The sequence below is a fragment of the Phaseolus vulgaris genome, chromosome 4 (genome assembly GCF_000499845.2).
Source record: "Phaseolus vulgaris cultivar G19833 chromosome 4, P. vulgaris v2.0, whole genome shotgun sequence".
Taxonomy (NCBI): domain Eukaryota; kingdom Viridiplantae; phylum Streptophyta; class Magnoliopsida; order Fabales; family Fabaceae; genus Phaseolus; species Phaseolus vulgaris.
Genome location: NC_023756.2, coordinates 35,408,177 through 35,428,588, shown reverse-complemented (window position 1 = coordinate 35,428,588; position 20,412 = coordinate 35,408,177). Strand labels below are relative to the sequence as shown.

At 31.8% G+C, this 20,412-nt stretch overlaps 1 protein-coding gene across 1 annotated transcript; it reads right to left on the bottom strand.

Annotated features, from left to right (window-relative positions):
* Positions 1-18,984: 18,984 nt before the first annotated feature.
* LOC137838735 (secreted RxLR effector protein 161-like) lies at positions 18,985-19,383 on the bottom strand. Its single transcript, XM_068647962.1, has one exon. The coding sequence runs from the start codon at positions 19,381-19,383 to the stop codon at positions 18,985-18,987; it is 399 nt and encodes a 132-aa protein (XP_068504063.1).
* Positions 19,384-20,412: the final 1,029 nt, after the last annotated feature.

Sequence of the window (20,412 nt, the reverse complement as noted above, 5' to 3'; positions counted from 1 at the left end):
TTTCACTATTACTTTTCAAATAAGAATACAATCTCTCTAAATAATCTTACAATAGATTTTTCAAATTCTACATTTTCTCTCATGAAACCTATATTATAATTTACATTTAAATTATAGTATAAATGACATTCAAAATTAGAATTAAAGATAATAATTATTAGCTATTCAAATGCTAAAAATAAAACTGATGACGACTTTGAGTTTAATGCTAACAAAATCCCCCTTAAACTCAAACCTTTCATATTATTCATTCATATTGTTTTTCTGATTGTCATCGCTCGTACTTCCAATTTTATATTTTTCCTTACCCCAACTGCCTCCAATATCTTTTCAGCAATCACCATACTGCTCTGGATTAGAAGCAACTTCAGTTTTCTTCACTGCATCAATCCGTGCATAATTTTGAATTGAATTACTTTTAATTTTTCAAACAAAATCTTCTTCACTTTCACCCTTTGAATTAAAAGGATTTAAGAAAGACTTTGGCTTCAATGAGCTTTGAACATAATGATTAGACCATATATCCCTTTCAGATGATGTTTCAACACCATTCCATTTATGGTTTTCTCCTAAATCAAAACCACTATTTTCAAGTAAAACACTTGAACCAAAAGGGGTTTTTAATTTGAATTGTAATTCATTCACCTTTTCTTTTTGTGCCAAAAGCAACAAATGGAGTTCTTCAACTTGATTGAATCTAGCTTCCTTTCTCCATATCAACATATTTTTCTTCCAATTTTGTAAACCTTTTTTCCAGGTTATCAAATTTTGCTTCAACACTCATCAATAATTGTCCCATACTGAGAATATTACTCTTCAAGTCAGGTACATAAATTTTAGTGACACTTTCTTTGGATTTAAAGGCCATGTGCTCCTCCAACATTGGATTGAGAGCAAAACTTTTTCCCTTCATTTCAACTTTAAACAAATCTCTGCCATCAACATCTTTGATTAAGAAATGTTTATTTTCAAACATCACTTTATAGACTTTTTCCAACAATTGACCAACACTCAAAAGATTTTGATCAATCTCTAGCACAAAAAGAACATCTGTAATGATTTTTATACCTTTATAGCTTGTGATAGCTACTGTGCCTTTTCCTTTTACTGCCAGGTGTTCACCATTTCCAATCATCACCCTTTTAATCTTAGTAGTTCTCAATTCTTTGAAGAGTTCCTTGTCATGTGTCATGTGGTTGGTGCAACCACTGTCAATTAGCCAAGATGTACTTGAAATATTGCTGCAAAAACCAGTTGCAACAAAAGTACATCCTCCTCCTCATTTGCAATTTGAGCATCTACATCTTGTTGCTCACTTTGGTTTCTACAAATGACTACTTCATGTCCAAGTTGATTGCACTTGTTGCACTTAGCATCAAGTCTTCTCCAGCACTTAAACGGTAGATGACCTAACTTGTTGCAATGCTTACATGGAGAATAATTTCTATCTTTGTTTCTCCATCCACCTTCATGTTTGGTTGGTAAGGCTTCTTCTACTGCTTCATCTTGTCTCATGGCTCTCCTTTGTTCTTGTGCTTGTAAAACATTTAAGAGCTCTGCGAGAGAAATCTTTGATAGGTCATTTGTATTCTCTAAGGTTGTTATGGTAGCATCAAACCTCTCTAGAACTGTTACAAGCAATTTTTCCACAATTCTTGAATATTTTAACACAGATCCAAGAAACCTCACTTTGTTGGCAATGCTTGGAAGTCTGTCCGAGTACTCTTTCACGGATTCTAACTCCTTCATTCTCTGCAATTCAAACTCCCTGATTAGATTCAAGGCTTGCATTCCATGAATCCTCTCATCACCTTCATATTCTGCCTTGAGGTAATCCTAGATTGCTTTTGCTGACTTCAAGGACATTATCCTTGTGAATACCATAGGAGATACAACTGCAAATAGACATGCTTTTGCCTTTGATCTTTTCATCTTTTTTTCCTTTTGTGATTTTATTTGTGCCACTGTAGGGTTATGGAAGGGACTGAATTTCATAGTCCTCTTCTACAACTTCCCATAAATCCAATACTTCTAGGCAGGTCTCCATACGAACAACCCACATTTGATAATTGTCTCCATCAAAGACAGGTGCTGCCATTGCTGAAAAATTTGATCCTCTTTCCATTGGTGCACTCTATTAACCTCACAGATCCCTCAAGAAAATAGCTTTGATACCAATTCTTGGTGTTGACGGAATAAAAAAGAGCAAGATATTTGTGAACAGAGAATATAAATTTTATTTCACTACTACTTTTCAAATAAGAATACAATCTCTTTAAATAGTCTTACAATAGACTTCTCAAATTCTACATTCTCTTTCATAAAACCTATACTATAATTTACATTTAAATCATAGTATAAATGACATTCAAAACTAGAATTAAAGATAATAATTATTGGCTATTCAAATGCTAAAAATAAAACTGATGACGACTTTGAGTTTAATGCTAACAATATGTTTTCATTGTTCGGAGTTGTTTTAAAAAGGGTTTGTGTTTTCTTTGTAATGTGTTGATGCATGTTTTTTTGTTGTGACAATTTTTGTTTCACATAGATGCTTGCTCATTTGTGAATGCATCTCGTTTCATGCTTCATGAATATCACAAAAGGGAGATTGTGCAGAAGAAAGAACCTTGCACTTTTTTTCGGTAGATTGCAGAGGAGACTGGATCTGCCAGAGGATGGCGCATACAACGTTGCTCTACTCTTGGATGCTTCCAAATTTGATTCCACCACCATCCATTTTCTACAAAGGGAGTCTCCTCCATTTTCGGCGAGCTTTCCGACGCCACTTCCGATCCTACGAAACAACTTCTATTTTTCCCCTTTTTTTAGAATTGAGCTTTCCCCTTTGCCTATAAATATTGGCAAGAGACTGTTCCAAAACAAATAAACTAAGTTTCTCTATTTTTCTCTCTTCTAGATCTCTCCAAAATAAAATTTATTCGAAAAGTTCTTGTTGTATTCTGGGAGACTTGCACAATACACCGTGGATAAGTCCTTACGGACAATCATAACCCACGCCTCAGGAAATTAACTTTTTTCGTGATTTTCAGCTTACTTTACCACAATCATAAGGACTTAAGGCTGACAATACATACAACAAAAACAACAACAACTCTACAAGGGGGACGTCAAACGTTGTTTCCTCAACTCAAACCATTTTTGCGAAACCATTTTTTGGCACCTCGAAAATTTAAGTTTTCATCAGTCAGAATTTCCGACACTGGCAAGAATACGTGTCCACCCTGTTGGATACGTACAGATTCGCTTTTGCACTTACCACTTCTAAACCCGACTCAAGCACGCCTACAAAACAAATTGATGTTTGGACCCATGCAAATAAGGTACGTCGTCACACCTTACTCAGTGCGTTATCTAACAATTTGTTCATGTCTATTGTTCTTACAAGGAAGCAAAAGATATTTGAGATACCCCTATCCTCAAATACATTATTGAAGACGTTGTTAAACAAATAATCATGATCGAAAACTACTATTGCTGGGAGATGATTGAAGACAAGGACATAAAAAATCAGGTAAACGAATACCACAAGCTGTTTGAAGATATTAAAGCAAGAAGTATAGTCTTGCCTGATGAATTCGTGTCTGACATGTTGATCGAAAAGCTTCCACAATCTTGGACTGATTACAAACAACAATTGTAGCACATGCACAAACAAATGTTACTACCAAATATAATCACTCACATCATCATTGAAGACACCAACAGAAAGGAGTGTGCTGTCGCAAGGGCCAAAGCCTTGTCTGCCAAGGAAAACATGGTAAAAGACAAACCAACTCCAAAAAGGTACAAGAAAAAACCTGATCACAGAAATAAATATATTAATAAATTTTCTCGTCCCAATGGAACTAACTCCAACTTTAAGAGAATGGGAAATTACATTGTCTCAGGAAAGCTAGGTCATCATGCATCTCAGTGCAGACATAGGGCCAAAAATGACAATCCTTCTAAGACAAATATAGTCGAAGGGGAAGATACCATTATTGCATTCGTTTTACAAGCAAATCTTGTGACCAATGTGAGTAAATGGGTGGTAGACTCTGGAGCTACCAGACACATTTGTGCCAACTGTAAAACGTCTAACTAAACTTCTTGGTTTAGTTCATACCAATCTTGTTGATTTAAAACAAGTCATGTCTACAAGTGGTAAAAACTATTTTGTAACTTTTATAAATGATTTTTCTAGATACACCAAAGTGTATTTAATTAAACATAAGGATGAAGCTTTTGAAATGTTCTTAACTTATAAGGTGAAAGTAGAAAATCAATCGAATAAGAAAATTAAAAGAATTAGATAAGATAGAGATGGTGAATATGTTTTGTTTAATGATTATTGTGTTAAAAAGGTATTATTCATGAAGTAACCCCACCATATTCACCTAAATCTAATGGAGTACCTGAAAGAAAAAAATAGGGCTCTTAAAGAAATGATGAATGTCATGCTTATTATTTCTAATGCTTCTGATAATTTATGGGATTAGTATTTGTTTACTGCGTGTTTTTTTGCAAAATAGGATTCCATAAAAGAACTGGTAAAACACCCTATGAGTTTGTGGAAAGAATATCAACCTAATCTGAAATACCTTAGAGTGTGGGGGGTGTTTTGCTAAAGTTATGTTACCTATCCTAAGAAAAGGAAAATAGGTTCTAAAAACTCTGATTGTATGTTCTTAGGATATGTGGAACATAGTGTTGCCTATAGGTTTCTAATTCTTAATAGTGATATAATTGAACATTATAGTAGAGACGAAAAATGTTGAGTTCTTTGAACATATCTTTCCTTTAAAGAGTAGTGGTACATTTGAACAACCTATAGATAGTGCTAGTGATGCCATGAGTGAGGATATTAGGAGAAGTAAAAGACAGATAAAGGAAACCTCATTTGGAGACGATATTTAAACGTATTTAGTTGAAAATGATCCAATAAGTTTTTTGGAAGCTATTAATGCTCCTGATGCTAAACATTGGGATAAGGCAATTAGGACTAAGCTTGATTCAATTAAGAAAATTAATACTTGGACCTTTGTAGATTTGCCTAAAGGAGAAAAACCCATTGGTTGTAAGTGGATCTTTAAGAAGAAGTACCATCCTGATGGATCCATAGAGAAATATAAGGCAAGATTAGTAGCGAAAGGTTTTACTCAAAAACCTAACATAGATTATTTTGATACTTTTGCCCCAATTACTAGGATTTCCTCTATCTATAAGTTAGTAATTCACCAAATGCATGTTAAATCATCCTTTCTGAATGGTGAACTTAAAGAGGAAATTTATATGACTCGATGATACAAACCACGACAACCAGCAGATGACTAAGGACACATCAAACACTTCACAAAAAGGTCAGTCATCTCTGTATACAAAAAGGTCAGTCATCTCAATATACAAAGTCGGACCCCAGCAAACCTCGAGAAAGCATCAACAAAAGAATAACAAGCTATAAACCTGAATATCAAGTTCTTCCTTCTGGTCTTTCCACAAGAGAAAAGTTATGTAAATAAATTGGACTCACTTTGGGGGTCCAAATAGAAAATAGGCTAAGAGTAGGTCTATATAACATAATAGGTGGGTGTATTTATCAAATTGTACCTATGACAAGTCCATTAGGGTTAAAAGGTAGCCCTAACTTCTAGAAGCTAGAACTAAAGGGAGGAATTGACTTAGTCAATGATCTAGGCCACCCCCTTCTTCATGACATTTCTACCCCTCCCTTACTTGCCCACCAAGGCACCCATTTCTATAAATTGGGTGTTTTGCCTCATGTATGAGAAGATTGATATTTGAAGTAAAGAAACTTTGTTTGAGTGAATTTGTAAGTCCGAGTACTCTGAGTTATATGGGTCTTATCTTGGGCGGGTAATATCTCAAGTGGCGGCTCTGAGTCTTATCTTGGGTGGATAATATCTTCAGTGGCGACTCTTGCATCACTCATCTTGGAGACCCTCTATTCCAAGTGGCGTGACTTCCTTTCTCCCCATAAGTTCTTCATCTCTTCCCTTTTCCAATTCCTTTTCGTGCCTTCCTTTCCCATTCCTCTATGTTCCTTTATGTTGTCTTTAAATTGTTGGTTCTCTTAAGTTGTTCCTTATCTCTAATTTTTCTGCATCATTTGTCACCTTATAATTGTCTTTTCTCTTTGCCCTTTTGAAGTGAACCTTCGCACTTACTTAACCATTTGGTTAATTTCATGTCTAGTGGAAATCTTCTTAGGGTTCTCACCTTTAAATTGCTAAAATCCAAAATTTAAACAAAAGTGAAACCTTTAAAATGTGCAATCTAAAATCAACTCACATCACTCAACCTGAAGGATGTGTATTTCCAGGTCAAAAGGAAAAAGTATGCAAACTTTTAAAATCTCTGTATGGTTTGAAACAAGCAACAAAACAATGACATGAAAAACTTGATAATATTTTACTTTGTGAAGGCTTTTCTACCAATGATGTTCATAAATGCGTGTATTCTAAATCTAAAAATGGTGAATGAGTCATTATATGTTTATGTGTGGATGACATGCTAATTTTTGGTACATGCGATGATTTTGTTTTTTTAAAAAAAAATATTTCTTGGATATAAGTTTGAGATGAAAGACATGGGTGAAACAACTGTGATTTTAGTAGTTAAAATCATAAGGAAGGGCGATAATATATTACTATCCCAAGAACAATACACAGAGAAACAATCAAGCATCAAAGATTCATTTATAGAAAGTGTGTGGAATGAAATGGTTTCCAAATGAAATCCTATGGCAAAGACACATTCAAATCTTGTATCAGAACATTCCAGAATCAGCATCTCATACAGAGAATAATATTTGAAGATTTTGTACAACGTTCTTATTCAACTAATCAAAGAAACTATTCAAATGAATGAAGTACAAGATGAAGTAGTGGAGCACATAATTCAAGCATCATCATATTTATCTATCAATGTTCAACCACGAATTAAAGAAAAAGACTATAAAGACACCCAAATAATTTCAAGCTAATGTTTCCATATCAAGTGTCTACTACATTTACATATATGTAACGTGACATATATGATTGAAGATTAAGTAAGAAAGCTATAAAGGATTAACGACCACATTAGAGATAAGAAAGGAAATAATTCAAATGGTTTCGCATGCTCAAAGACGCGCAAAATCTAATCAAAGTAGAAGTTCCCATATTTAGCGTTTGATGAGAAGAAAATGATAAACAATACACAATGAAGAAGAATATTATATCAGATACTTAAGATTGTATCATTGAAGTATCAAAGTTCACATTTGGGACTAAAGAAGAAACAAATCAAACTACATTTGAAGTCCAAGATGTAGAAGTATCAATCAGATTAAAGAATTTTCGTATCCAATGTCCAACAGCTATGTGAACAAAGAGAAGAAGCTTCAATTGTCAAACTCTACAAATTATATAAAGACCTTGAAGGTGAAGAAGACAACACACAATTGCAAGAGACAAGATACACAAACTACATAACACATTTATATTCTTAGTGTGTATAGTCTTTTCTGAGAGAATTTATATATTCGTAGCACTCATTTATTTCTCATACTAACTAATTAAAATACTTATGTTCAATTTTGAAAATATGTATACTTTTTTTTCTCATCAACAATGTTTTCAAAGTTTGCAACACAATTGATGGAAAACACACAAGTCAAAGTATGAACCAAAAATGGATTGATGATTGTAACTAATTTCATATTTGATTTTAATACTTCATTAAGGTATTTTAAATAACTTATTAACTTAATTTTTGTGTAACTGTCACTTGTGATATATTTTTAAAGAAGAAAAATAAAGAGAAATAAAAAGGGGTTTTAGAAGATCTTAAAGAAGAAATTAGGAAACAAAGAAATTTATAAGAATTTAGAAGATTCTAAAATACTTTAAAAGCTTTTAGAAAATACAAAGTGGATGTCTAAAAGACACATGCAGAAGATTAACTAACTCATTATTAAGGTAATTAAGCACTTGCATGCACTTAACTACCTTCACATGTCACTTTCAAGCACATCCGAAGGATGTAAGATCACCACAAGTCATTTTGAAGCACATGTGACGATTGTAATGTGATTCACATGTTTTCATCAACAGTGAAGGTCTAAGAAATTGAAAAGGCACTTGAATGCTTTGTTGTTTTTTTTTTATTTTCATTTGTAAAGAGTATTCAAAATTCACTATATAAATAGTAGTTCCTTTTTTGTACAATTCATACTTGAATATTGAATGTAATTAGCTTTTTGAGAATACTTTGAATGTCTTGAGAGTATAAAACTCTTGTATCTTGATTCTTATCTTGAAGAGTTTCTTTAAGTGACAAATCTCCATTTCACATATATTCAGAATTCTCTTTAAGGTGTCGTGTTTTATCCATCTTCTTCCATATTCCATTTTTTGTTTTTCAATTTTCAACTTGTTTTTTACCTTTTCTTACTTTTCCGAAAGCATTCTTCTTCTACCGTGGAGTTTGCTTATTCTAGAACACCTCTTTGAGTTGATAGATCTTGCATCCTTCTAAGGAATACATCAACTTGAAATATTTAAGTGTTATTATTATTATTATTATTATTATTATATAGTTGTTATTGTAGGCTTTTAGAGAAAATGAGTAATTTCCTATAGTGACATTTGAAAATCTTATGAAGATAGACAACTACATTCTTAGAAGTTAGAAATGAAAAATCTAACTAGTACTTTTTGTGTGTAGGCAAAGCCAAAAGTTTTTTTTTTTTATGTACTATGAAGAATATAGTGATGTATTTAAGTTTTCAAGTTTAATTCTCATTATGTTAAATTGTATATAAGTTTGCTTAAGATTGTTTTTTGTTTTACAAGTTGAGGATTCACCTAAAACATAACCAACATTTAAAAAAACTAACATTCTACATTAGTTATAAACAAAATTAACATCAATTATAGATAAAATTGACATGAAAATCTAATATTTCATGTGGATTATTTACAAAATTGACATGCAATATCCTACTCCATACCTTAAAAGAAGTGTTCACTAAAAGATAATCCACATGATTTTTATGCATAATAATTTGAAATCATGCACCTTTTTTATGTGTTTGTTGATAATTAATACGGAGTGTTCAACACTACATTTCAAACAATAGCATCAACCAGAATGTGACGTTGTTAGAATCGATCAAGTCGACTCTAACGCGACACAAAAAGGTTAATTTTTCATTAAAAGAAAGCGTAATATTATTTTTAAATTTAATTTTATGTCATGTAAAAAGCCAATACTCCCAACAAGAATGTGGCAAATTGGCTCCCAAGTAGTAGTCTATGTTTAATGTTAGACCTAATAGAGTCGACTTAGCGAATTGTAAGTTAACACTAATTATTTTTAATAAGTAAAAGTATTTGTGTTTGTGTTAGATTAGCATATGCTAAGTCGCACTAATGGAGTCTGCTTAATGTTACACACTAATAGAGTTGACTTAACCAATTCTAACTCAACGGTCATTATTTTTACATTTTTTTATAAGTAAAATATTTGTGTAAGTGTCTATGCTAACTGAAATAAACATTTAAAAATAAATAAGAGTAGTGTTGACCTAGTTGATATTATTCTTATTTATTTTTAGTATTTATATTTGTTAAGTTCACATTGACTAAAGTTACAATAGTTTTATTTATTTTATTATTTATTGAAAGGTATAATTGTTGAAGCTGGAGGAAGCTTCTTCCCTACCAAGGCTTGTTATGTGTTTGAGAAGAAAATGGCTTGAGTGCTTTGAAGATTGTAATAGGTTTTTAAATTCATTTGTAATTAGGCTTGTAATTGTGTAGGATTGCCTTTTGCTGTATAACCTATCCTAGATGCCTAACCAAGTCTAGATCAAGCATATGATGTGGTTAAATGGTTTTTGAAAAGCTTTTTAAAGTGTTTTTAAAAGTTTTAAATCAGTACACAAATAAATCTATTTTATGGAAAAAGAATCTGTTTATTTCTTCTCTGTTAAAAGGCTTTTCTAAAATTCTGTTAGGGCACCACAGGCAAAGCTTAGTTCGTTATTTCAGTTAAAGCTGAGCTGGCCTATTTGCCTCCATTTAATCTATTTCACTGTGAAAGAATCGGTTTGCCCTTTGGTCAGTTGAAAGGATTTTCATAAGTTAGTCAGGGCACCAAAGGTACAACTTAGACAGTTATTTCAGTTAGCTGAGTTGGCAGTTTTCACAAAATAAATCTGTTAAGTTCAAAAATGAATTTGTTGTTTTCATAACTGCTTTTCAACTGTTTTTTGAAAAGAAGTTAGAAACTGTTTTCTATATAAAGAAAAGTCTCTCTCTCACATGAAAAAAAGCTGAGCAATTACGTTTTTGACAGAAATCAAACATTTTCCATGTGAGAAGAAGGATTGAAAGATTTTTGAAAGGTTTTCCAAAGAGATTTTCAAGTGTGCTTGTTCTAGGAAACCTTTGATCTTGGTGAAGGTGCTGGTGCAGTTTCTGCAGCAAATTGAGCTACTGGTTTTGAGTTCTTGCATCTTCTTTTCAGGTGTAATCTTTCCTTTATTCTTGTTTGTAAAGGTGTAAGTGTTAGTCACTCCTTGATAGGGTTTCTTGGAGTGCAAGGTGTGCTGAAATAGGGTTTTTCAGCATTGTTTGTGTTGTTCTTGTAGTGTTCAAGAACTGCTGTGTTTGTAAGTAATTGGTACTGTTTTTTAGTGGATTCCACCTTGGGGTAAGGTGAGACTGGATGTAGCTCTGCATGAGTGAACCAGTATAAAAACTTGTGTGCCTTTTCTTCTCATCCCTGCACTCGTTTCTGGTTTTGCTTATTTCTGTCAAGAACTAAATCTGTTCTTTTAAAATTGAATCTGTTAATTCTGGGTTTGAGTAAAAACTGTTCTTCTTGATTTGTTAAAGTTCTTTGATCATAAACAAGGTTGTTGTATATGATGGTTTAAGTGATTAGTGAACAAACTGTCCATTCATTAAAATCTGAGAAAGAATCATTCTTCTTAAAACCTTGTGTTGAGTAATTTTGTTTGATTTCTAAGCATAGTTGTATCCTTCATCCTCACAATATTAAGCTGATCTGATTCTGTTATAATTCTCTGTTGATCACTTTTTTACATTGAACAAATTCAAATTGTGCCAAGACTGCTCTGAAGAATCAATTTGTTTCATGTAAAAACAATCTGTTCTTTTTGCCTCTGGAATACTGAAAATTGTGTGTTCTTGCGAAAATTTTATAAGCTCAATTCACCCCTCCCCTCTTGAACTTAGACACTAATAGACCCAACAATAATTACCTTTTTGGTCCCTACATTTAGGGTCAATATTCAATTTATTATAGAGGTTTTTAAAAAAATCAACTTGGTACCAAAGTTTTTAAAAAAATATACAATTTTGTCCCTTCCGTTAAATTTCCACTAATGACGTTAACTTTTGATGATGTGACAACTGTGAGTGGCACAGTTACATAGACATGCATCCACGTCAGATCCTTGTTATCACCCTCAACCGTAAACCCTTTTCTCTCCTCTCTCTCCCAACCATAACCATGTTCCTCCAGCGGCTATTTTCACAAAAATGACTTCTTCTTCATCATTTATCATATCCTGCATCACAACCAAAAAAAATTATGATCCTTATTTTTTAACCCTCAAATTCACCCTTTCATTTTCTTTTTCTTCAATCCTCCTTATTTGTTTTTGGTCACAATATGAATTCACAATCTCCACATTTTGGGAATCACAGAAACCTATGGGAACATTTAGGGTATTGCAAAAGTTTATGGGAACATTTAGGGTATTGCAGAACATTATAAATTTCATTGTTGGGTATGTATATTCAACAGAAGGAAAGATTAAAAAAAGATGGATAAAAATAAAGTTGAGAGTGGTGTGAGTGGCCAAAGACTCAACAATACATCTCGTGGCAACGCTAGCGGTGCATCCCGTGACAGTGGCAACGACGCATCCTGTGACAGCAGCAATGACGCATCCCACGATAGTGACAATGACACATCTTGCGGTAGCGACAATGACGCATCTTGCGACAGCGGGGCATCACACAATATAGAGGTTGGCAAAAGGATGTGCGACGGAGGAGGCGAAGGTCAAGACATAGAGCGCATGTGGTGAAAGGATGTGTGTTTGACGGAGGCGGCAATGGCTGCATCGACGACACAGAGACAATGCAGAGACGTTAGGTTTTTAGAGTGACGGTGAAAGAGCGGGAAAGACCTAGGGTTCATAACACGTGGGCTTCACCTATGCACTAGTGTCCTACCTTGTGTGCCACATCATCAAAAGTTAACGTCGTTAATGGAAATTTAACGGAAGGGACCAAATCGTATATTTTTTTAAAAACCTTAGGACCAAGTTGATGTTTTTAAAAACTACTGTAGTAAATTGAATATTGACCCTAAATGTAGGGACAAAAAAGATAATTATACCTTATTTAAATTAGCATTAATATATTTTTAATATTTATTTAATTTTTGTGTAAGCTAAGTTGATTTTAATTTTTTCTACATTCTAAGATTTTGTGTATATTTCATTACAAGAAAATTATTAAATAACAACCAAATTTAAAGACAAAAAATAATTAGTAACTATATTGAATAAATTAAATACTATTTTAGAGACTAAAAAATTATTTGTATCTAAAGTGGTTTCTAAATTAGCTACAAAGGTTTTAGCTACTAATATTTTAGATTCTAAATTAGTCTCTAAAAGACTAATAAAGACTAATTTAAAATACAAAGTAGTAAGTAGCTAAAACCTTGGTATCTAATGTTTAGATACCAATTTAAAAACTATTTTATAAATTTTTATTAATAATAGAAACTACTTTAGATACCAATCATTTTTTTAGTTTATAAAATGGTCTCTAGTTTAGTCAAATAGTAACTAATTATTTTCGTTTCTAAAAATAATTTATATTTAATGATTTTTCTTGTAGTGTTTGTAACATATAATAAGAATCACATATTATTCCAAATCCAATGGTTGAGATTTAAAGATGACAAATATGTTGTAATCCATGTGAATTTGATTTCATCAATCACAACACTCAATTTCTCTCTCTCACTTTTATGTATAAATTTTTTGATAAACATCTTTTTTATCCATAATTATCTTCTTCTTCATCCACATTCATCTTCTTCATCCACAATTATCTTCTTTATCCATTGATTAAATTCATGAGCTTATTTTTTATCTATTCTTTTTGTCGTATTTTATTTTTGTTGAATATGACAATTGAGGCATTGTACGAGAAACATTTTGTTTAAAATAATATCATTAGCATTAGTCAAACCCATACAATTTAAATTAATATTAAAAATATTTTTTTCTTTAAAATTAACTAAACCAACACTAAATTAAATAAATTTTAAAATAAAAATATATTAACGTCAGTTTAAATTATGTAAAACTGTTTTAATTAAAATTAATTTAAAAATTAACAATAAATTAACATAAACTTTACTTGCAACACCCTATAAATATATCTAACTATTACAATACAAATCCTATATATATAGAAGCTTAGAGTTTTTCAAAACATTCTTAATATATGATTAGGACTTATAGAATTTACAAATATTTACAATATAAGGTTCAAAAGAATATCCTAAAGCCCTCAATAGCCTCCAATACTTGTATGATCATCTGCTCATGTACATAGTACAATCATCGTAGTTCACACCACACTAAGAAAAGCAAGGGTAAGCTAGTGAAAATAAAATTTTATAATATATGCAATTAAATCAAAAGAGAAAACCAAATTACATGGATCAAATTCTCAATTATTCAACCTTCTTCAAATCCCAACATAAAACAATCACATAGATCTCACATGAATCTACACATCTGGGATATTCAACAAGTTGAATAACAATCGACGTCTTCCGAAAGACCCGTATTAGGTAAGTCCTGCCAAAGACTAACACCTGATCCAAATATTACTAGTGAAACCAATAGAAAGGATCGGGATAAGTTCAATACAACCCAAGTTGTACATCTCATATGTCATAGTGTGCATGAACTCCCCCATCAGCTTCTCGTCACCTGATATCTTAGTCTATGTGACTTAGATCATCAGTGAAATTCGGAGATCTATGTTACCACACAGGCATCAATACTTAATACACAAACAAACATCAGTCCATACATTATACCATTTTCATCATACAATATCATTCAAAACGCAATCCACAATATTCAAAATCTTATTTAACATAAAAAAATAACACAAATACTAAACCATCAAAATCTAATATTTCTACAAATTTTAAATTGAATATATAAACAAACAACACAATATATAAACAAACAACATCCCTGCAAGAGAAATTGAAATATTGGGACCACATCCCCTCCACATTCAGATCTTCTAGTCTAGGGTAATATTGAAAGTTAAAGTTAGCTCCCCTTACTTTAATTGTTGCTTTCCAAACAACTCCTAGAATTTTATCCCCTCAGTCTGGAAAACTTCAAGATTTAAGTGTCTAATGCAAGTTATCCAAACAAAACAGAAATTCAGTATATAGTAGAATAAGTTGAAAGGATTATTCTTCTCAACTATCTCCACCAAGATTGATGACTAAATCCTAAAAAAAACATGATCTTTAGAGTAAAAATGAACTTACTCTGTTCAAATATTTAATCGGTTAGAAATGTTTCTTAACTCCTCCGTTACAGCGTGGTGTGAACAAGTTCTAAAATAAATGAAAATTGGAAGAGAAAATTAAAGGAGAAGGAATACAAAGAGAAGGGGGAAAGATGGAGAGAGAAAAAGAAGAAAAGTTGCCAAGGGTGGGGGTGGGGGGAATTGTTCTCTTTTTTTTTTTATTGATTTACGTTGTTACATAACTAACTACTTAAAATCAATCTTTTAAAAAAAATAATAAATGAACATATATAATTTTAAAATTCATTATATATAAGATGCTATTAACTCATTAACATTATTAACATTAAAAATTAACGTCGTTCACACTAAATTTCTACGAGTGCATAGAAAAAGAATACACATTAATTTTATACATAATTGACGTGAAACCTTACACCTTTTATATAGTTGAGAACCAACTTAAAACTCTAGACTTTTTATGTCCTCCTATACAATGTAGATTTTGGAACCAATATCTTATATCTTCAATAATTGACGTTGTTAGTTGTTACAGTAGTGTTTAATGTTTGATAATTCATTAATGCAAGCACCTATTCAAAATAAATTTGAAATAACTCATGAAGAGAATAAATAAATAAAACATACAAAATATTTAAAACTTGTTTAGTCCTAATCTTTATAGAAGTTGACTACTTATATTTTCTTAACTTCTTGATCCTTGGAATTGAAATAGTTTGATGTAATAAAAGTGGTATAGAAATAAATTTTAATTATTAAACTTAAATTAATATTTATGACGAGATCTTCATTGTATATAAGAAAATCATAAAATAGAAATCAATTTTAGAAAAAATAATAATTAGTTATTATAGTGACTAAATTAGAGACCATTTAGAAACTAAAATAATATGGTTTTTATTATTGTTAAATAATTTTAGTTAGCTACCAAGGTTTTAACTATCAATTATTTAGATTTTAATTTGGTAGCAAAAAATATTAGTAGCTAATTAGATATTAATTTAGAAACCATTTAACAATAATAAAAACTAATTTAGAAACCAAAATTATTTTTAGTCTCTAAAATAGTCTCTAATTTAGTCACTTTAGCAACTAATTATTTTTTAACTCTAAGATTGATTCTTATTTCATGATTTTCTTATAGTGATAAAAGAAAAATTATTAAATTAAGATAGTATAAAACATAATACATTATTTTTATCTTGTTTTATTTTAAATTTATAACAATTTAAAATATCAGTTTACTATATAAAAGGTAACTTTTTTTATATTTTTTTATTTTAATCTTACCATGGATTTCCTCCAATCCACCTGTGTAGAGATTAATTATGGCGAGACTGTAATTGCGATTTACCTGAACAAAATTTGCACACCCATTTTCTCTACCAGGATTGAAATAACATATTAATTTTAGAAGGTATTATTATAATATAGTTAAATATTTTTATGTTACAAGATAAATATAAATGAGTAGATAGTTTAATGGACTGTCATATATATTATATAGTCAAATGAAATTTTAACTGTCCGAAACAAAAAGTCTAACGGTTATGTCGTGTTCAGATGCAACAACCGCCGCATTACTAAATGAATGAAATACGACCCTTCCTTCGTTGACTTGGCCTCTGTTACATTTTGCATCTAATCAAAACAAGAAAATATATAGAAAACCATCCAATTTATGAATGGTTATAATTAATTAAGTGATAAATATTTAATAATTTATTTTATTTTAAATATCTATTTAATACTTTTGTCCAAATTTAAAAAGTACTATAAATACAAACTAATTCTATAATTTTTACTTAATTTTTTTTATTTACTTTTATATTTATATATTTTATAATATATTATTTTTTTATTGACTTGATCATTGAAAACATTTCTGCAAATAGTTCTTTCCTTAACTTTTATCAACAATTCAACTATCAAACTATAGGCTACACCTCAATTTTCTACAAATACTACTTTTTTATATTCTCGGAGATCTACACTCATTTTCAATAGGATTTAGATAAAAAAAATTTCAAACCATAAATCTTATGATACTTACAAGAAGAAAAATTGATACATCATTATCATCATCATCAATTCTTGAGATGGATCCATCAATCATCAAACTCTACATATGAAGATTTTTCAAAAAAAAAAAAAGGAGAATCTCCAAAATGCAATAGTCGGTATGCAAAATAAATTTGATAAGGATTTGAAGCTCTTGAGAGACCAACATCGGGTTGATATCGAAACGAGTTGCAAGTCCTACACAAAAAACTCACCATACAACCATAACTAGACCACACATTGATCCTAGCAAGACCTGCAGGTGCAACTCAAACACACTGAACAGGTCACTGCATCTCTACCAACCCTGACGTCAAAGCCTACTAAGAATGCAGATCGATAATTTAATTACACTCATTCTTAGAAGATAGCAACAAAGACACAAACACAACAATTCTAGTTTCACAATCAATCTCGAGTTGTTGACTGAACCTATAATATAACATGTTCTCTGAAAAAGGGCTCAAAGGCCCTTGTCACAAAGGGAGTCACGAGCATACAATCAGAAGTAACCTTTTAAGGCAATCTGAACACCTCCACTAAATGAGGCAATTAAAGCAAGTATTGTTGGTTTTCACCCTTTTGTTATAATTTTAGGTCTTAAACAAGAGGGGAGTGAATTGTTTTTAAAATATTTTTGCAAATATTGAAGGTGGAATGAAAGCCAATAAAGAATCAAAGAAGAAGAAACCAGATTAGCAAAGAAACAAATATGTTTTAATATGTTTCCAAAAAATCAACTGGTTGTTTATGCGAATCAACCGGTTGTTTTTATCAACAGTTTATAAAAACAAAACTAAAAGCATATTTAAAGGAGATAATAGATAGAAAGACCACACAACAAATTTATACTGGTTCACTCTTATCCAAGAGCTACATCCAGTCCCCAAAACCCTCTGACTATTTCACTAAGCAATCAAAAACCTAGATTACAAACCACACATCAAAGAGGTGATCTTGAACCCTTTAATAACACACACCTCCTTTGGAAAATGACACAACACAGATCAGAACACCCTTTGGATCTACACAACACCAGTTCTTACAGAATTACAATAATCAAGAGAGAAAAGGAATGATCACACCTGATATAATCTCAGATTGAAAAGAAAAAGTACAAAGCAATCATATTCCACTCTTAGAAAGAATCTAAAGCTTTAAGCAATCTTGAAAAAACTTGATTTGAAAAAGATCTCTTGAGTAACAACCAGGAGCGTAAAACAAATTATATAAGCTCCAATTAGTTGTTAAAAACATTTAATGCAAAAGCCAAATCAATTTTGAATCAATTAAAACAGAGTTAACAAACTTAACAAATTCCGTTAAAGATTTTCACAAAACAATCGGTTGAATTGGCTTGACAACAAGGTCAACCAATTTCAAGCTTTTTCAAATTCTTTTCAAAAACCACTAAGTGTAAAACAACCGGTTGAAACAATAAAACAACAGGATGTTTTTCCACTTCTTTAGAAGACACTCTTTTTCAAAAGAACTTGATTAAAACAGCTTTAGATCATAACCAAGAGTGAATTTAAAAAATCAAACTACCCAGAACCCAGACACACACAAGCAGCAACAAAACCTTCAAGCAATCCACAAAGATTTTGAGACATCAAAACCCATGTTCAACAATCTACCCCTATTTGATGAAGACAAATCCTTGGTTTGCTTGTGTTGTTCTGTTTGAATTTGAAAGCACTTGCAAAATAGAAATTGTGCATGTACCAGAGAGCAATCATATCCAGTGTTTCACTAGCACCAATGAACCAGTTTTCACCATGTGATTTTCATAAAGAAAACCAACCAAATCAGTGTGAAAAAACAGTGTGAATGAGGTGCAGAATCAGAGTTTTTGCAGCAGCATATTAAACCATATTAAACCAAATTTAAAACAGATATATAGCAGCATACAAACCATATACAAACCAGATAATTCTCCCCCTATTTGTCTTCACCAATAGAGTAGAAACAAAATTTAAGAAAGAGTTTGAGGATCAATAGTACCTAACTCATTTCTTAAAAAGAAAAACCTGTCTTTTGGCAAAGGCTTGGTGAAAATATCTGCAAGTTGCTTTTCTCTTTCAATAAATTGTACTTCACAATCTCCATTGCTTACATGATCCCTAATAAAATGATGAAGGATCTCAATGTGCTTTGTTCTTGACAGCAGAATTCAATATTTTGTGAGATTAATAGCACTTATGTTGTCACAAAGCAAAGGCACCTTGCTGACTTTCAACCCAAAATCTTTTAGTTGTTGTTTAATCCAAAGAATCTATGCACAATAGCTTCCACAAGCTATGTATTCAGCTTCTGCAGTTGAAAGATCCACACAAGCTTGCTTCTTGCTATGCAAAGATATGAGACTTGAACCAAGAAGATGAAAAGTCCCACTTGTGCCTTTTCTATCCGTCTTGCACCCTGCAAAATCAGAATTAGAATATCCAACTAAATGTATAGGAGAGTGAGAATGATACCATAAACCAATAGTGGTTGTTACCTTAAGATATTTCAAAATACGTTTGGCAGCTTTAAAGTGAGATTCTTTTGGATTGGATTGAAATCTAGCATAAAGACAAACTACAAACATGATGTATGGTCTGCTAGTTGATGAAGACCAAGGAGAGAGGGCATTTACTACCAAAGCACAACCCATGACCTCAACACCCACCATACCTCAGAGGATTACTAGAAGCAGAGCACAGACTTTGGGTGTTGAGCATCAATTGGTTTCCCTTTTTGTAATTTCCGTAAAGTAGATTTATATAGCATAAATAGGAGGTGAAGTTATAGGATTGGGCCTATGAGAAGTCCAATAGGGAAGGAAGGAAACCCTACTTTCTAGAATGTGCATAATGGTGCGGCATTGACTAAAGTCAATCCCTAGACCGCACCATATTTGTCTTTCCCTTCCTACCCCACAACTTGTTCTCCAAGGCTCCTCATTCAATAAATAGGAGGCCTCCCTCTTTGTATTGAGATGTTGAATGAAATAGAGAAAAGTTACTCTGCACATTTTTGTGTGTGAATGATTAGTGAGGCTTGTCCTCTTAGTCTTAGTCTTATCTTGTGAGTTTTGAGAGCTCTCAAGTGGCGGCATCCTTCATTTATCTTGGAGTCATTTCACCATCCAAGTGGCGTGCAACCATTTTCAATTCCATTTATCATAAGCTTCCTTTTCCTTCATCTTTTCCTTCCATTATCATTCCATTCTATTCATAAACATGTTCTTATTTTGCTTCCTTATGTTTATTCGGTTTCCACGTGCTCCTCTTGTTTTCCTTATGTAATTTTCGCACCATATCTTTGTTGGGTTTAATAGTGCCAAAGTTCAAGAGGGGGGGTGAATTGACCTTTTAAAACTTTCTCGCAGAAACAATGTTTAACCCAGTTTTACAGAAAATAAATCGATTTATGTGAAAATGAACAGATTTATTTCAGCACTGTTTTTGTTTGAAACGCTTTTAATACAGCAAGGTTAATCACAAGACTATGCAGATAGATTTTCCAGATGCACACACACAGATATCAGATTGAAAAACAGTGAAACACAAAACAGCAAGCTTCAATTTCAAGCAAGTGATTAAGGTTCAATTGATAGCATGCTAATTAATTGAGTGACCATTGCAAACAACCTGTTCCAGTGGCTTTTAACAGACTATGAGTGTTCTTCTTGATGTCAAGCAATTTTCAAGAAATTAAG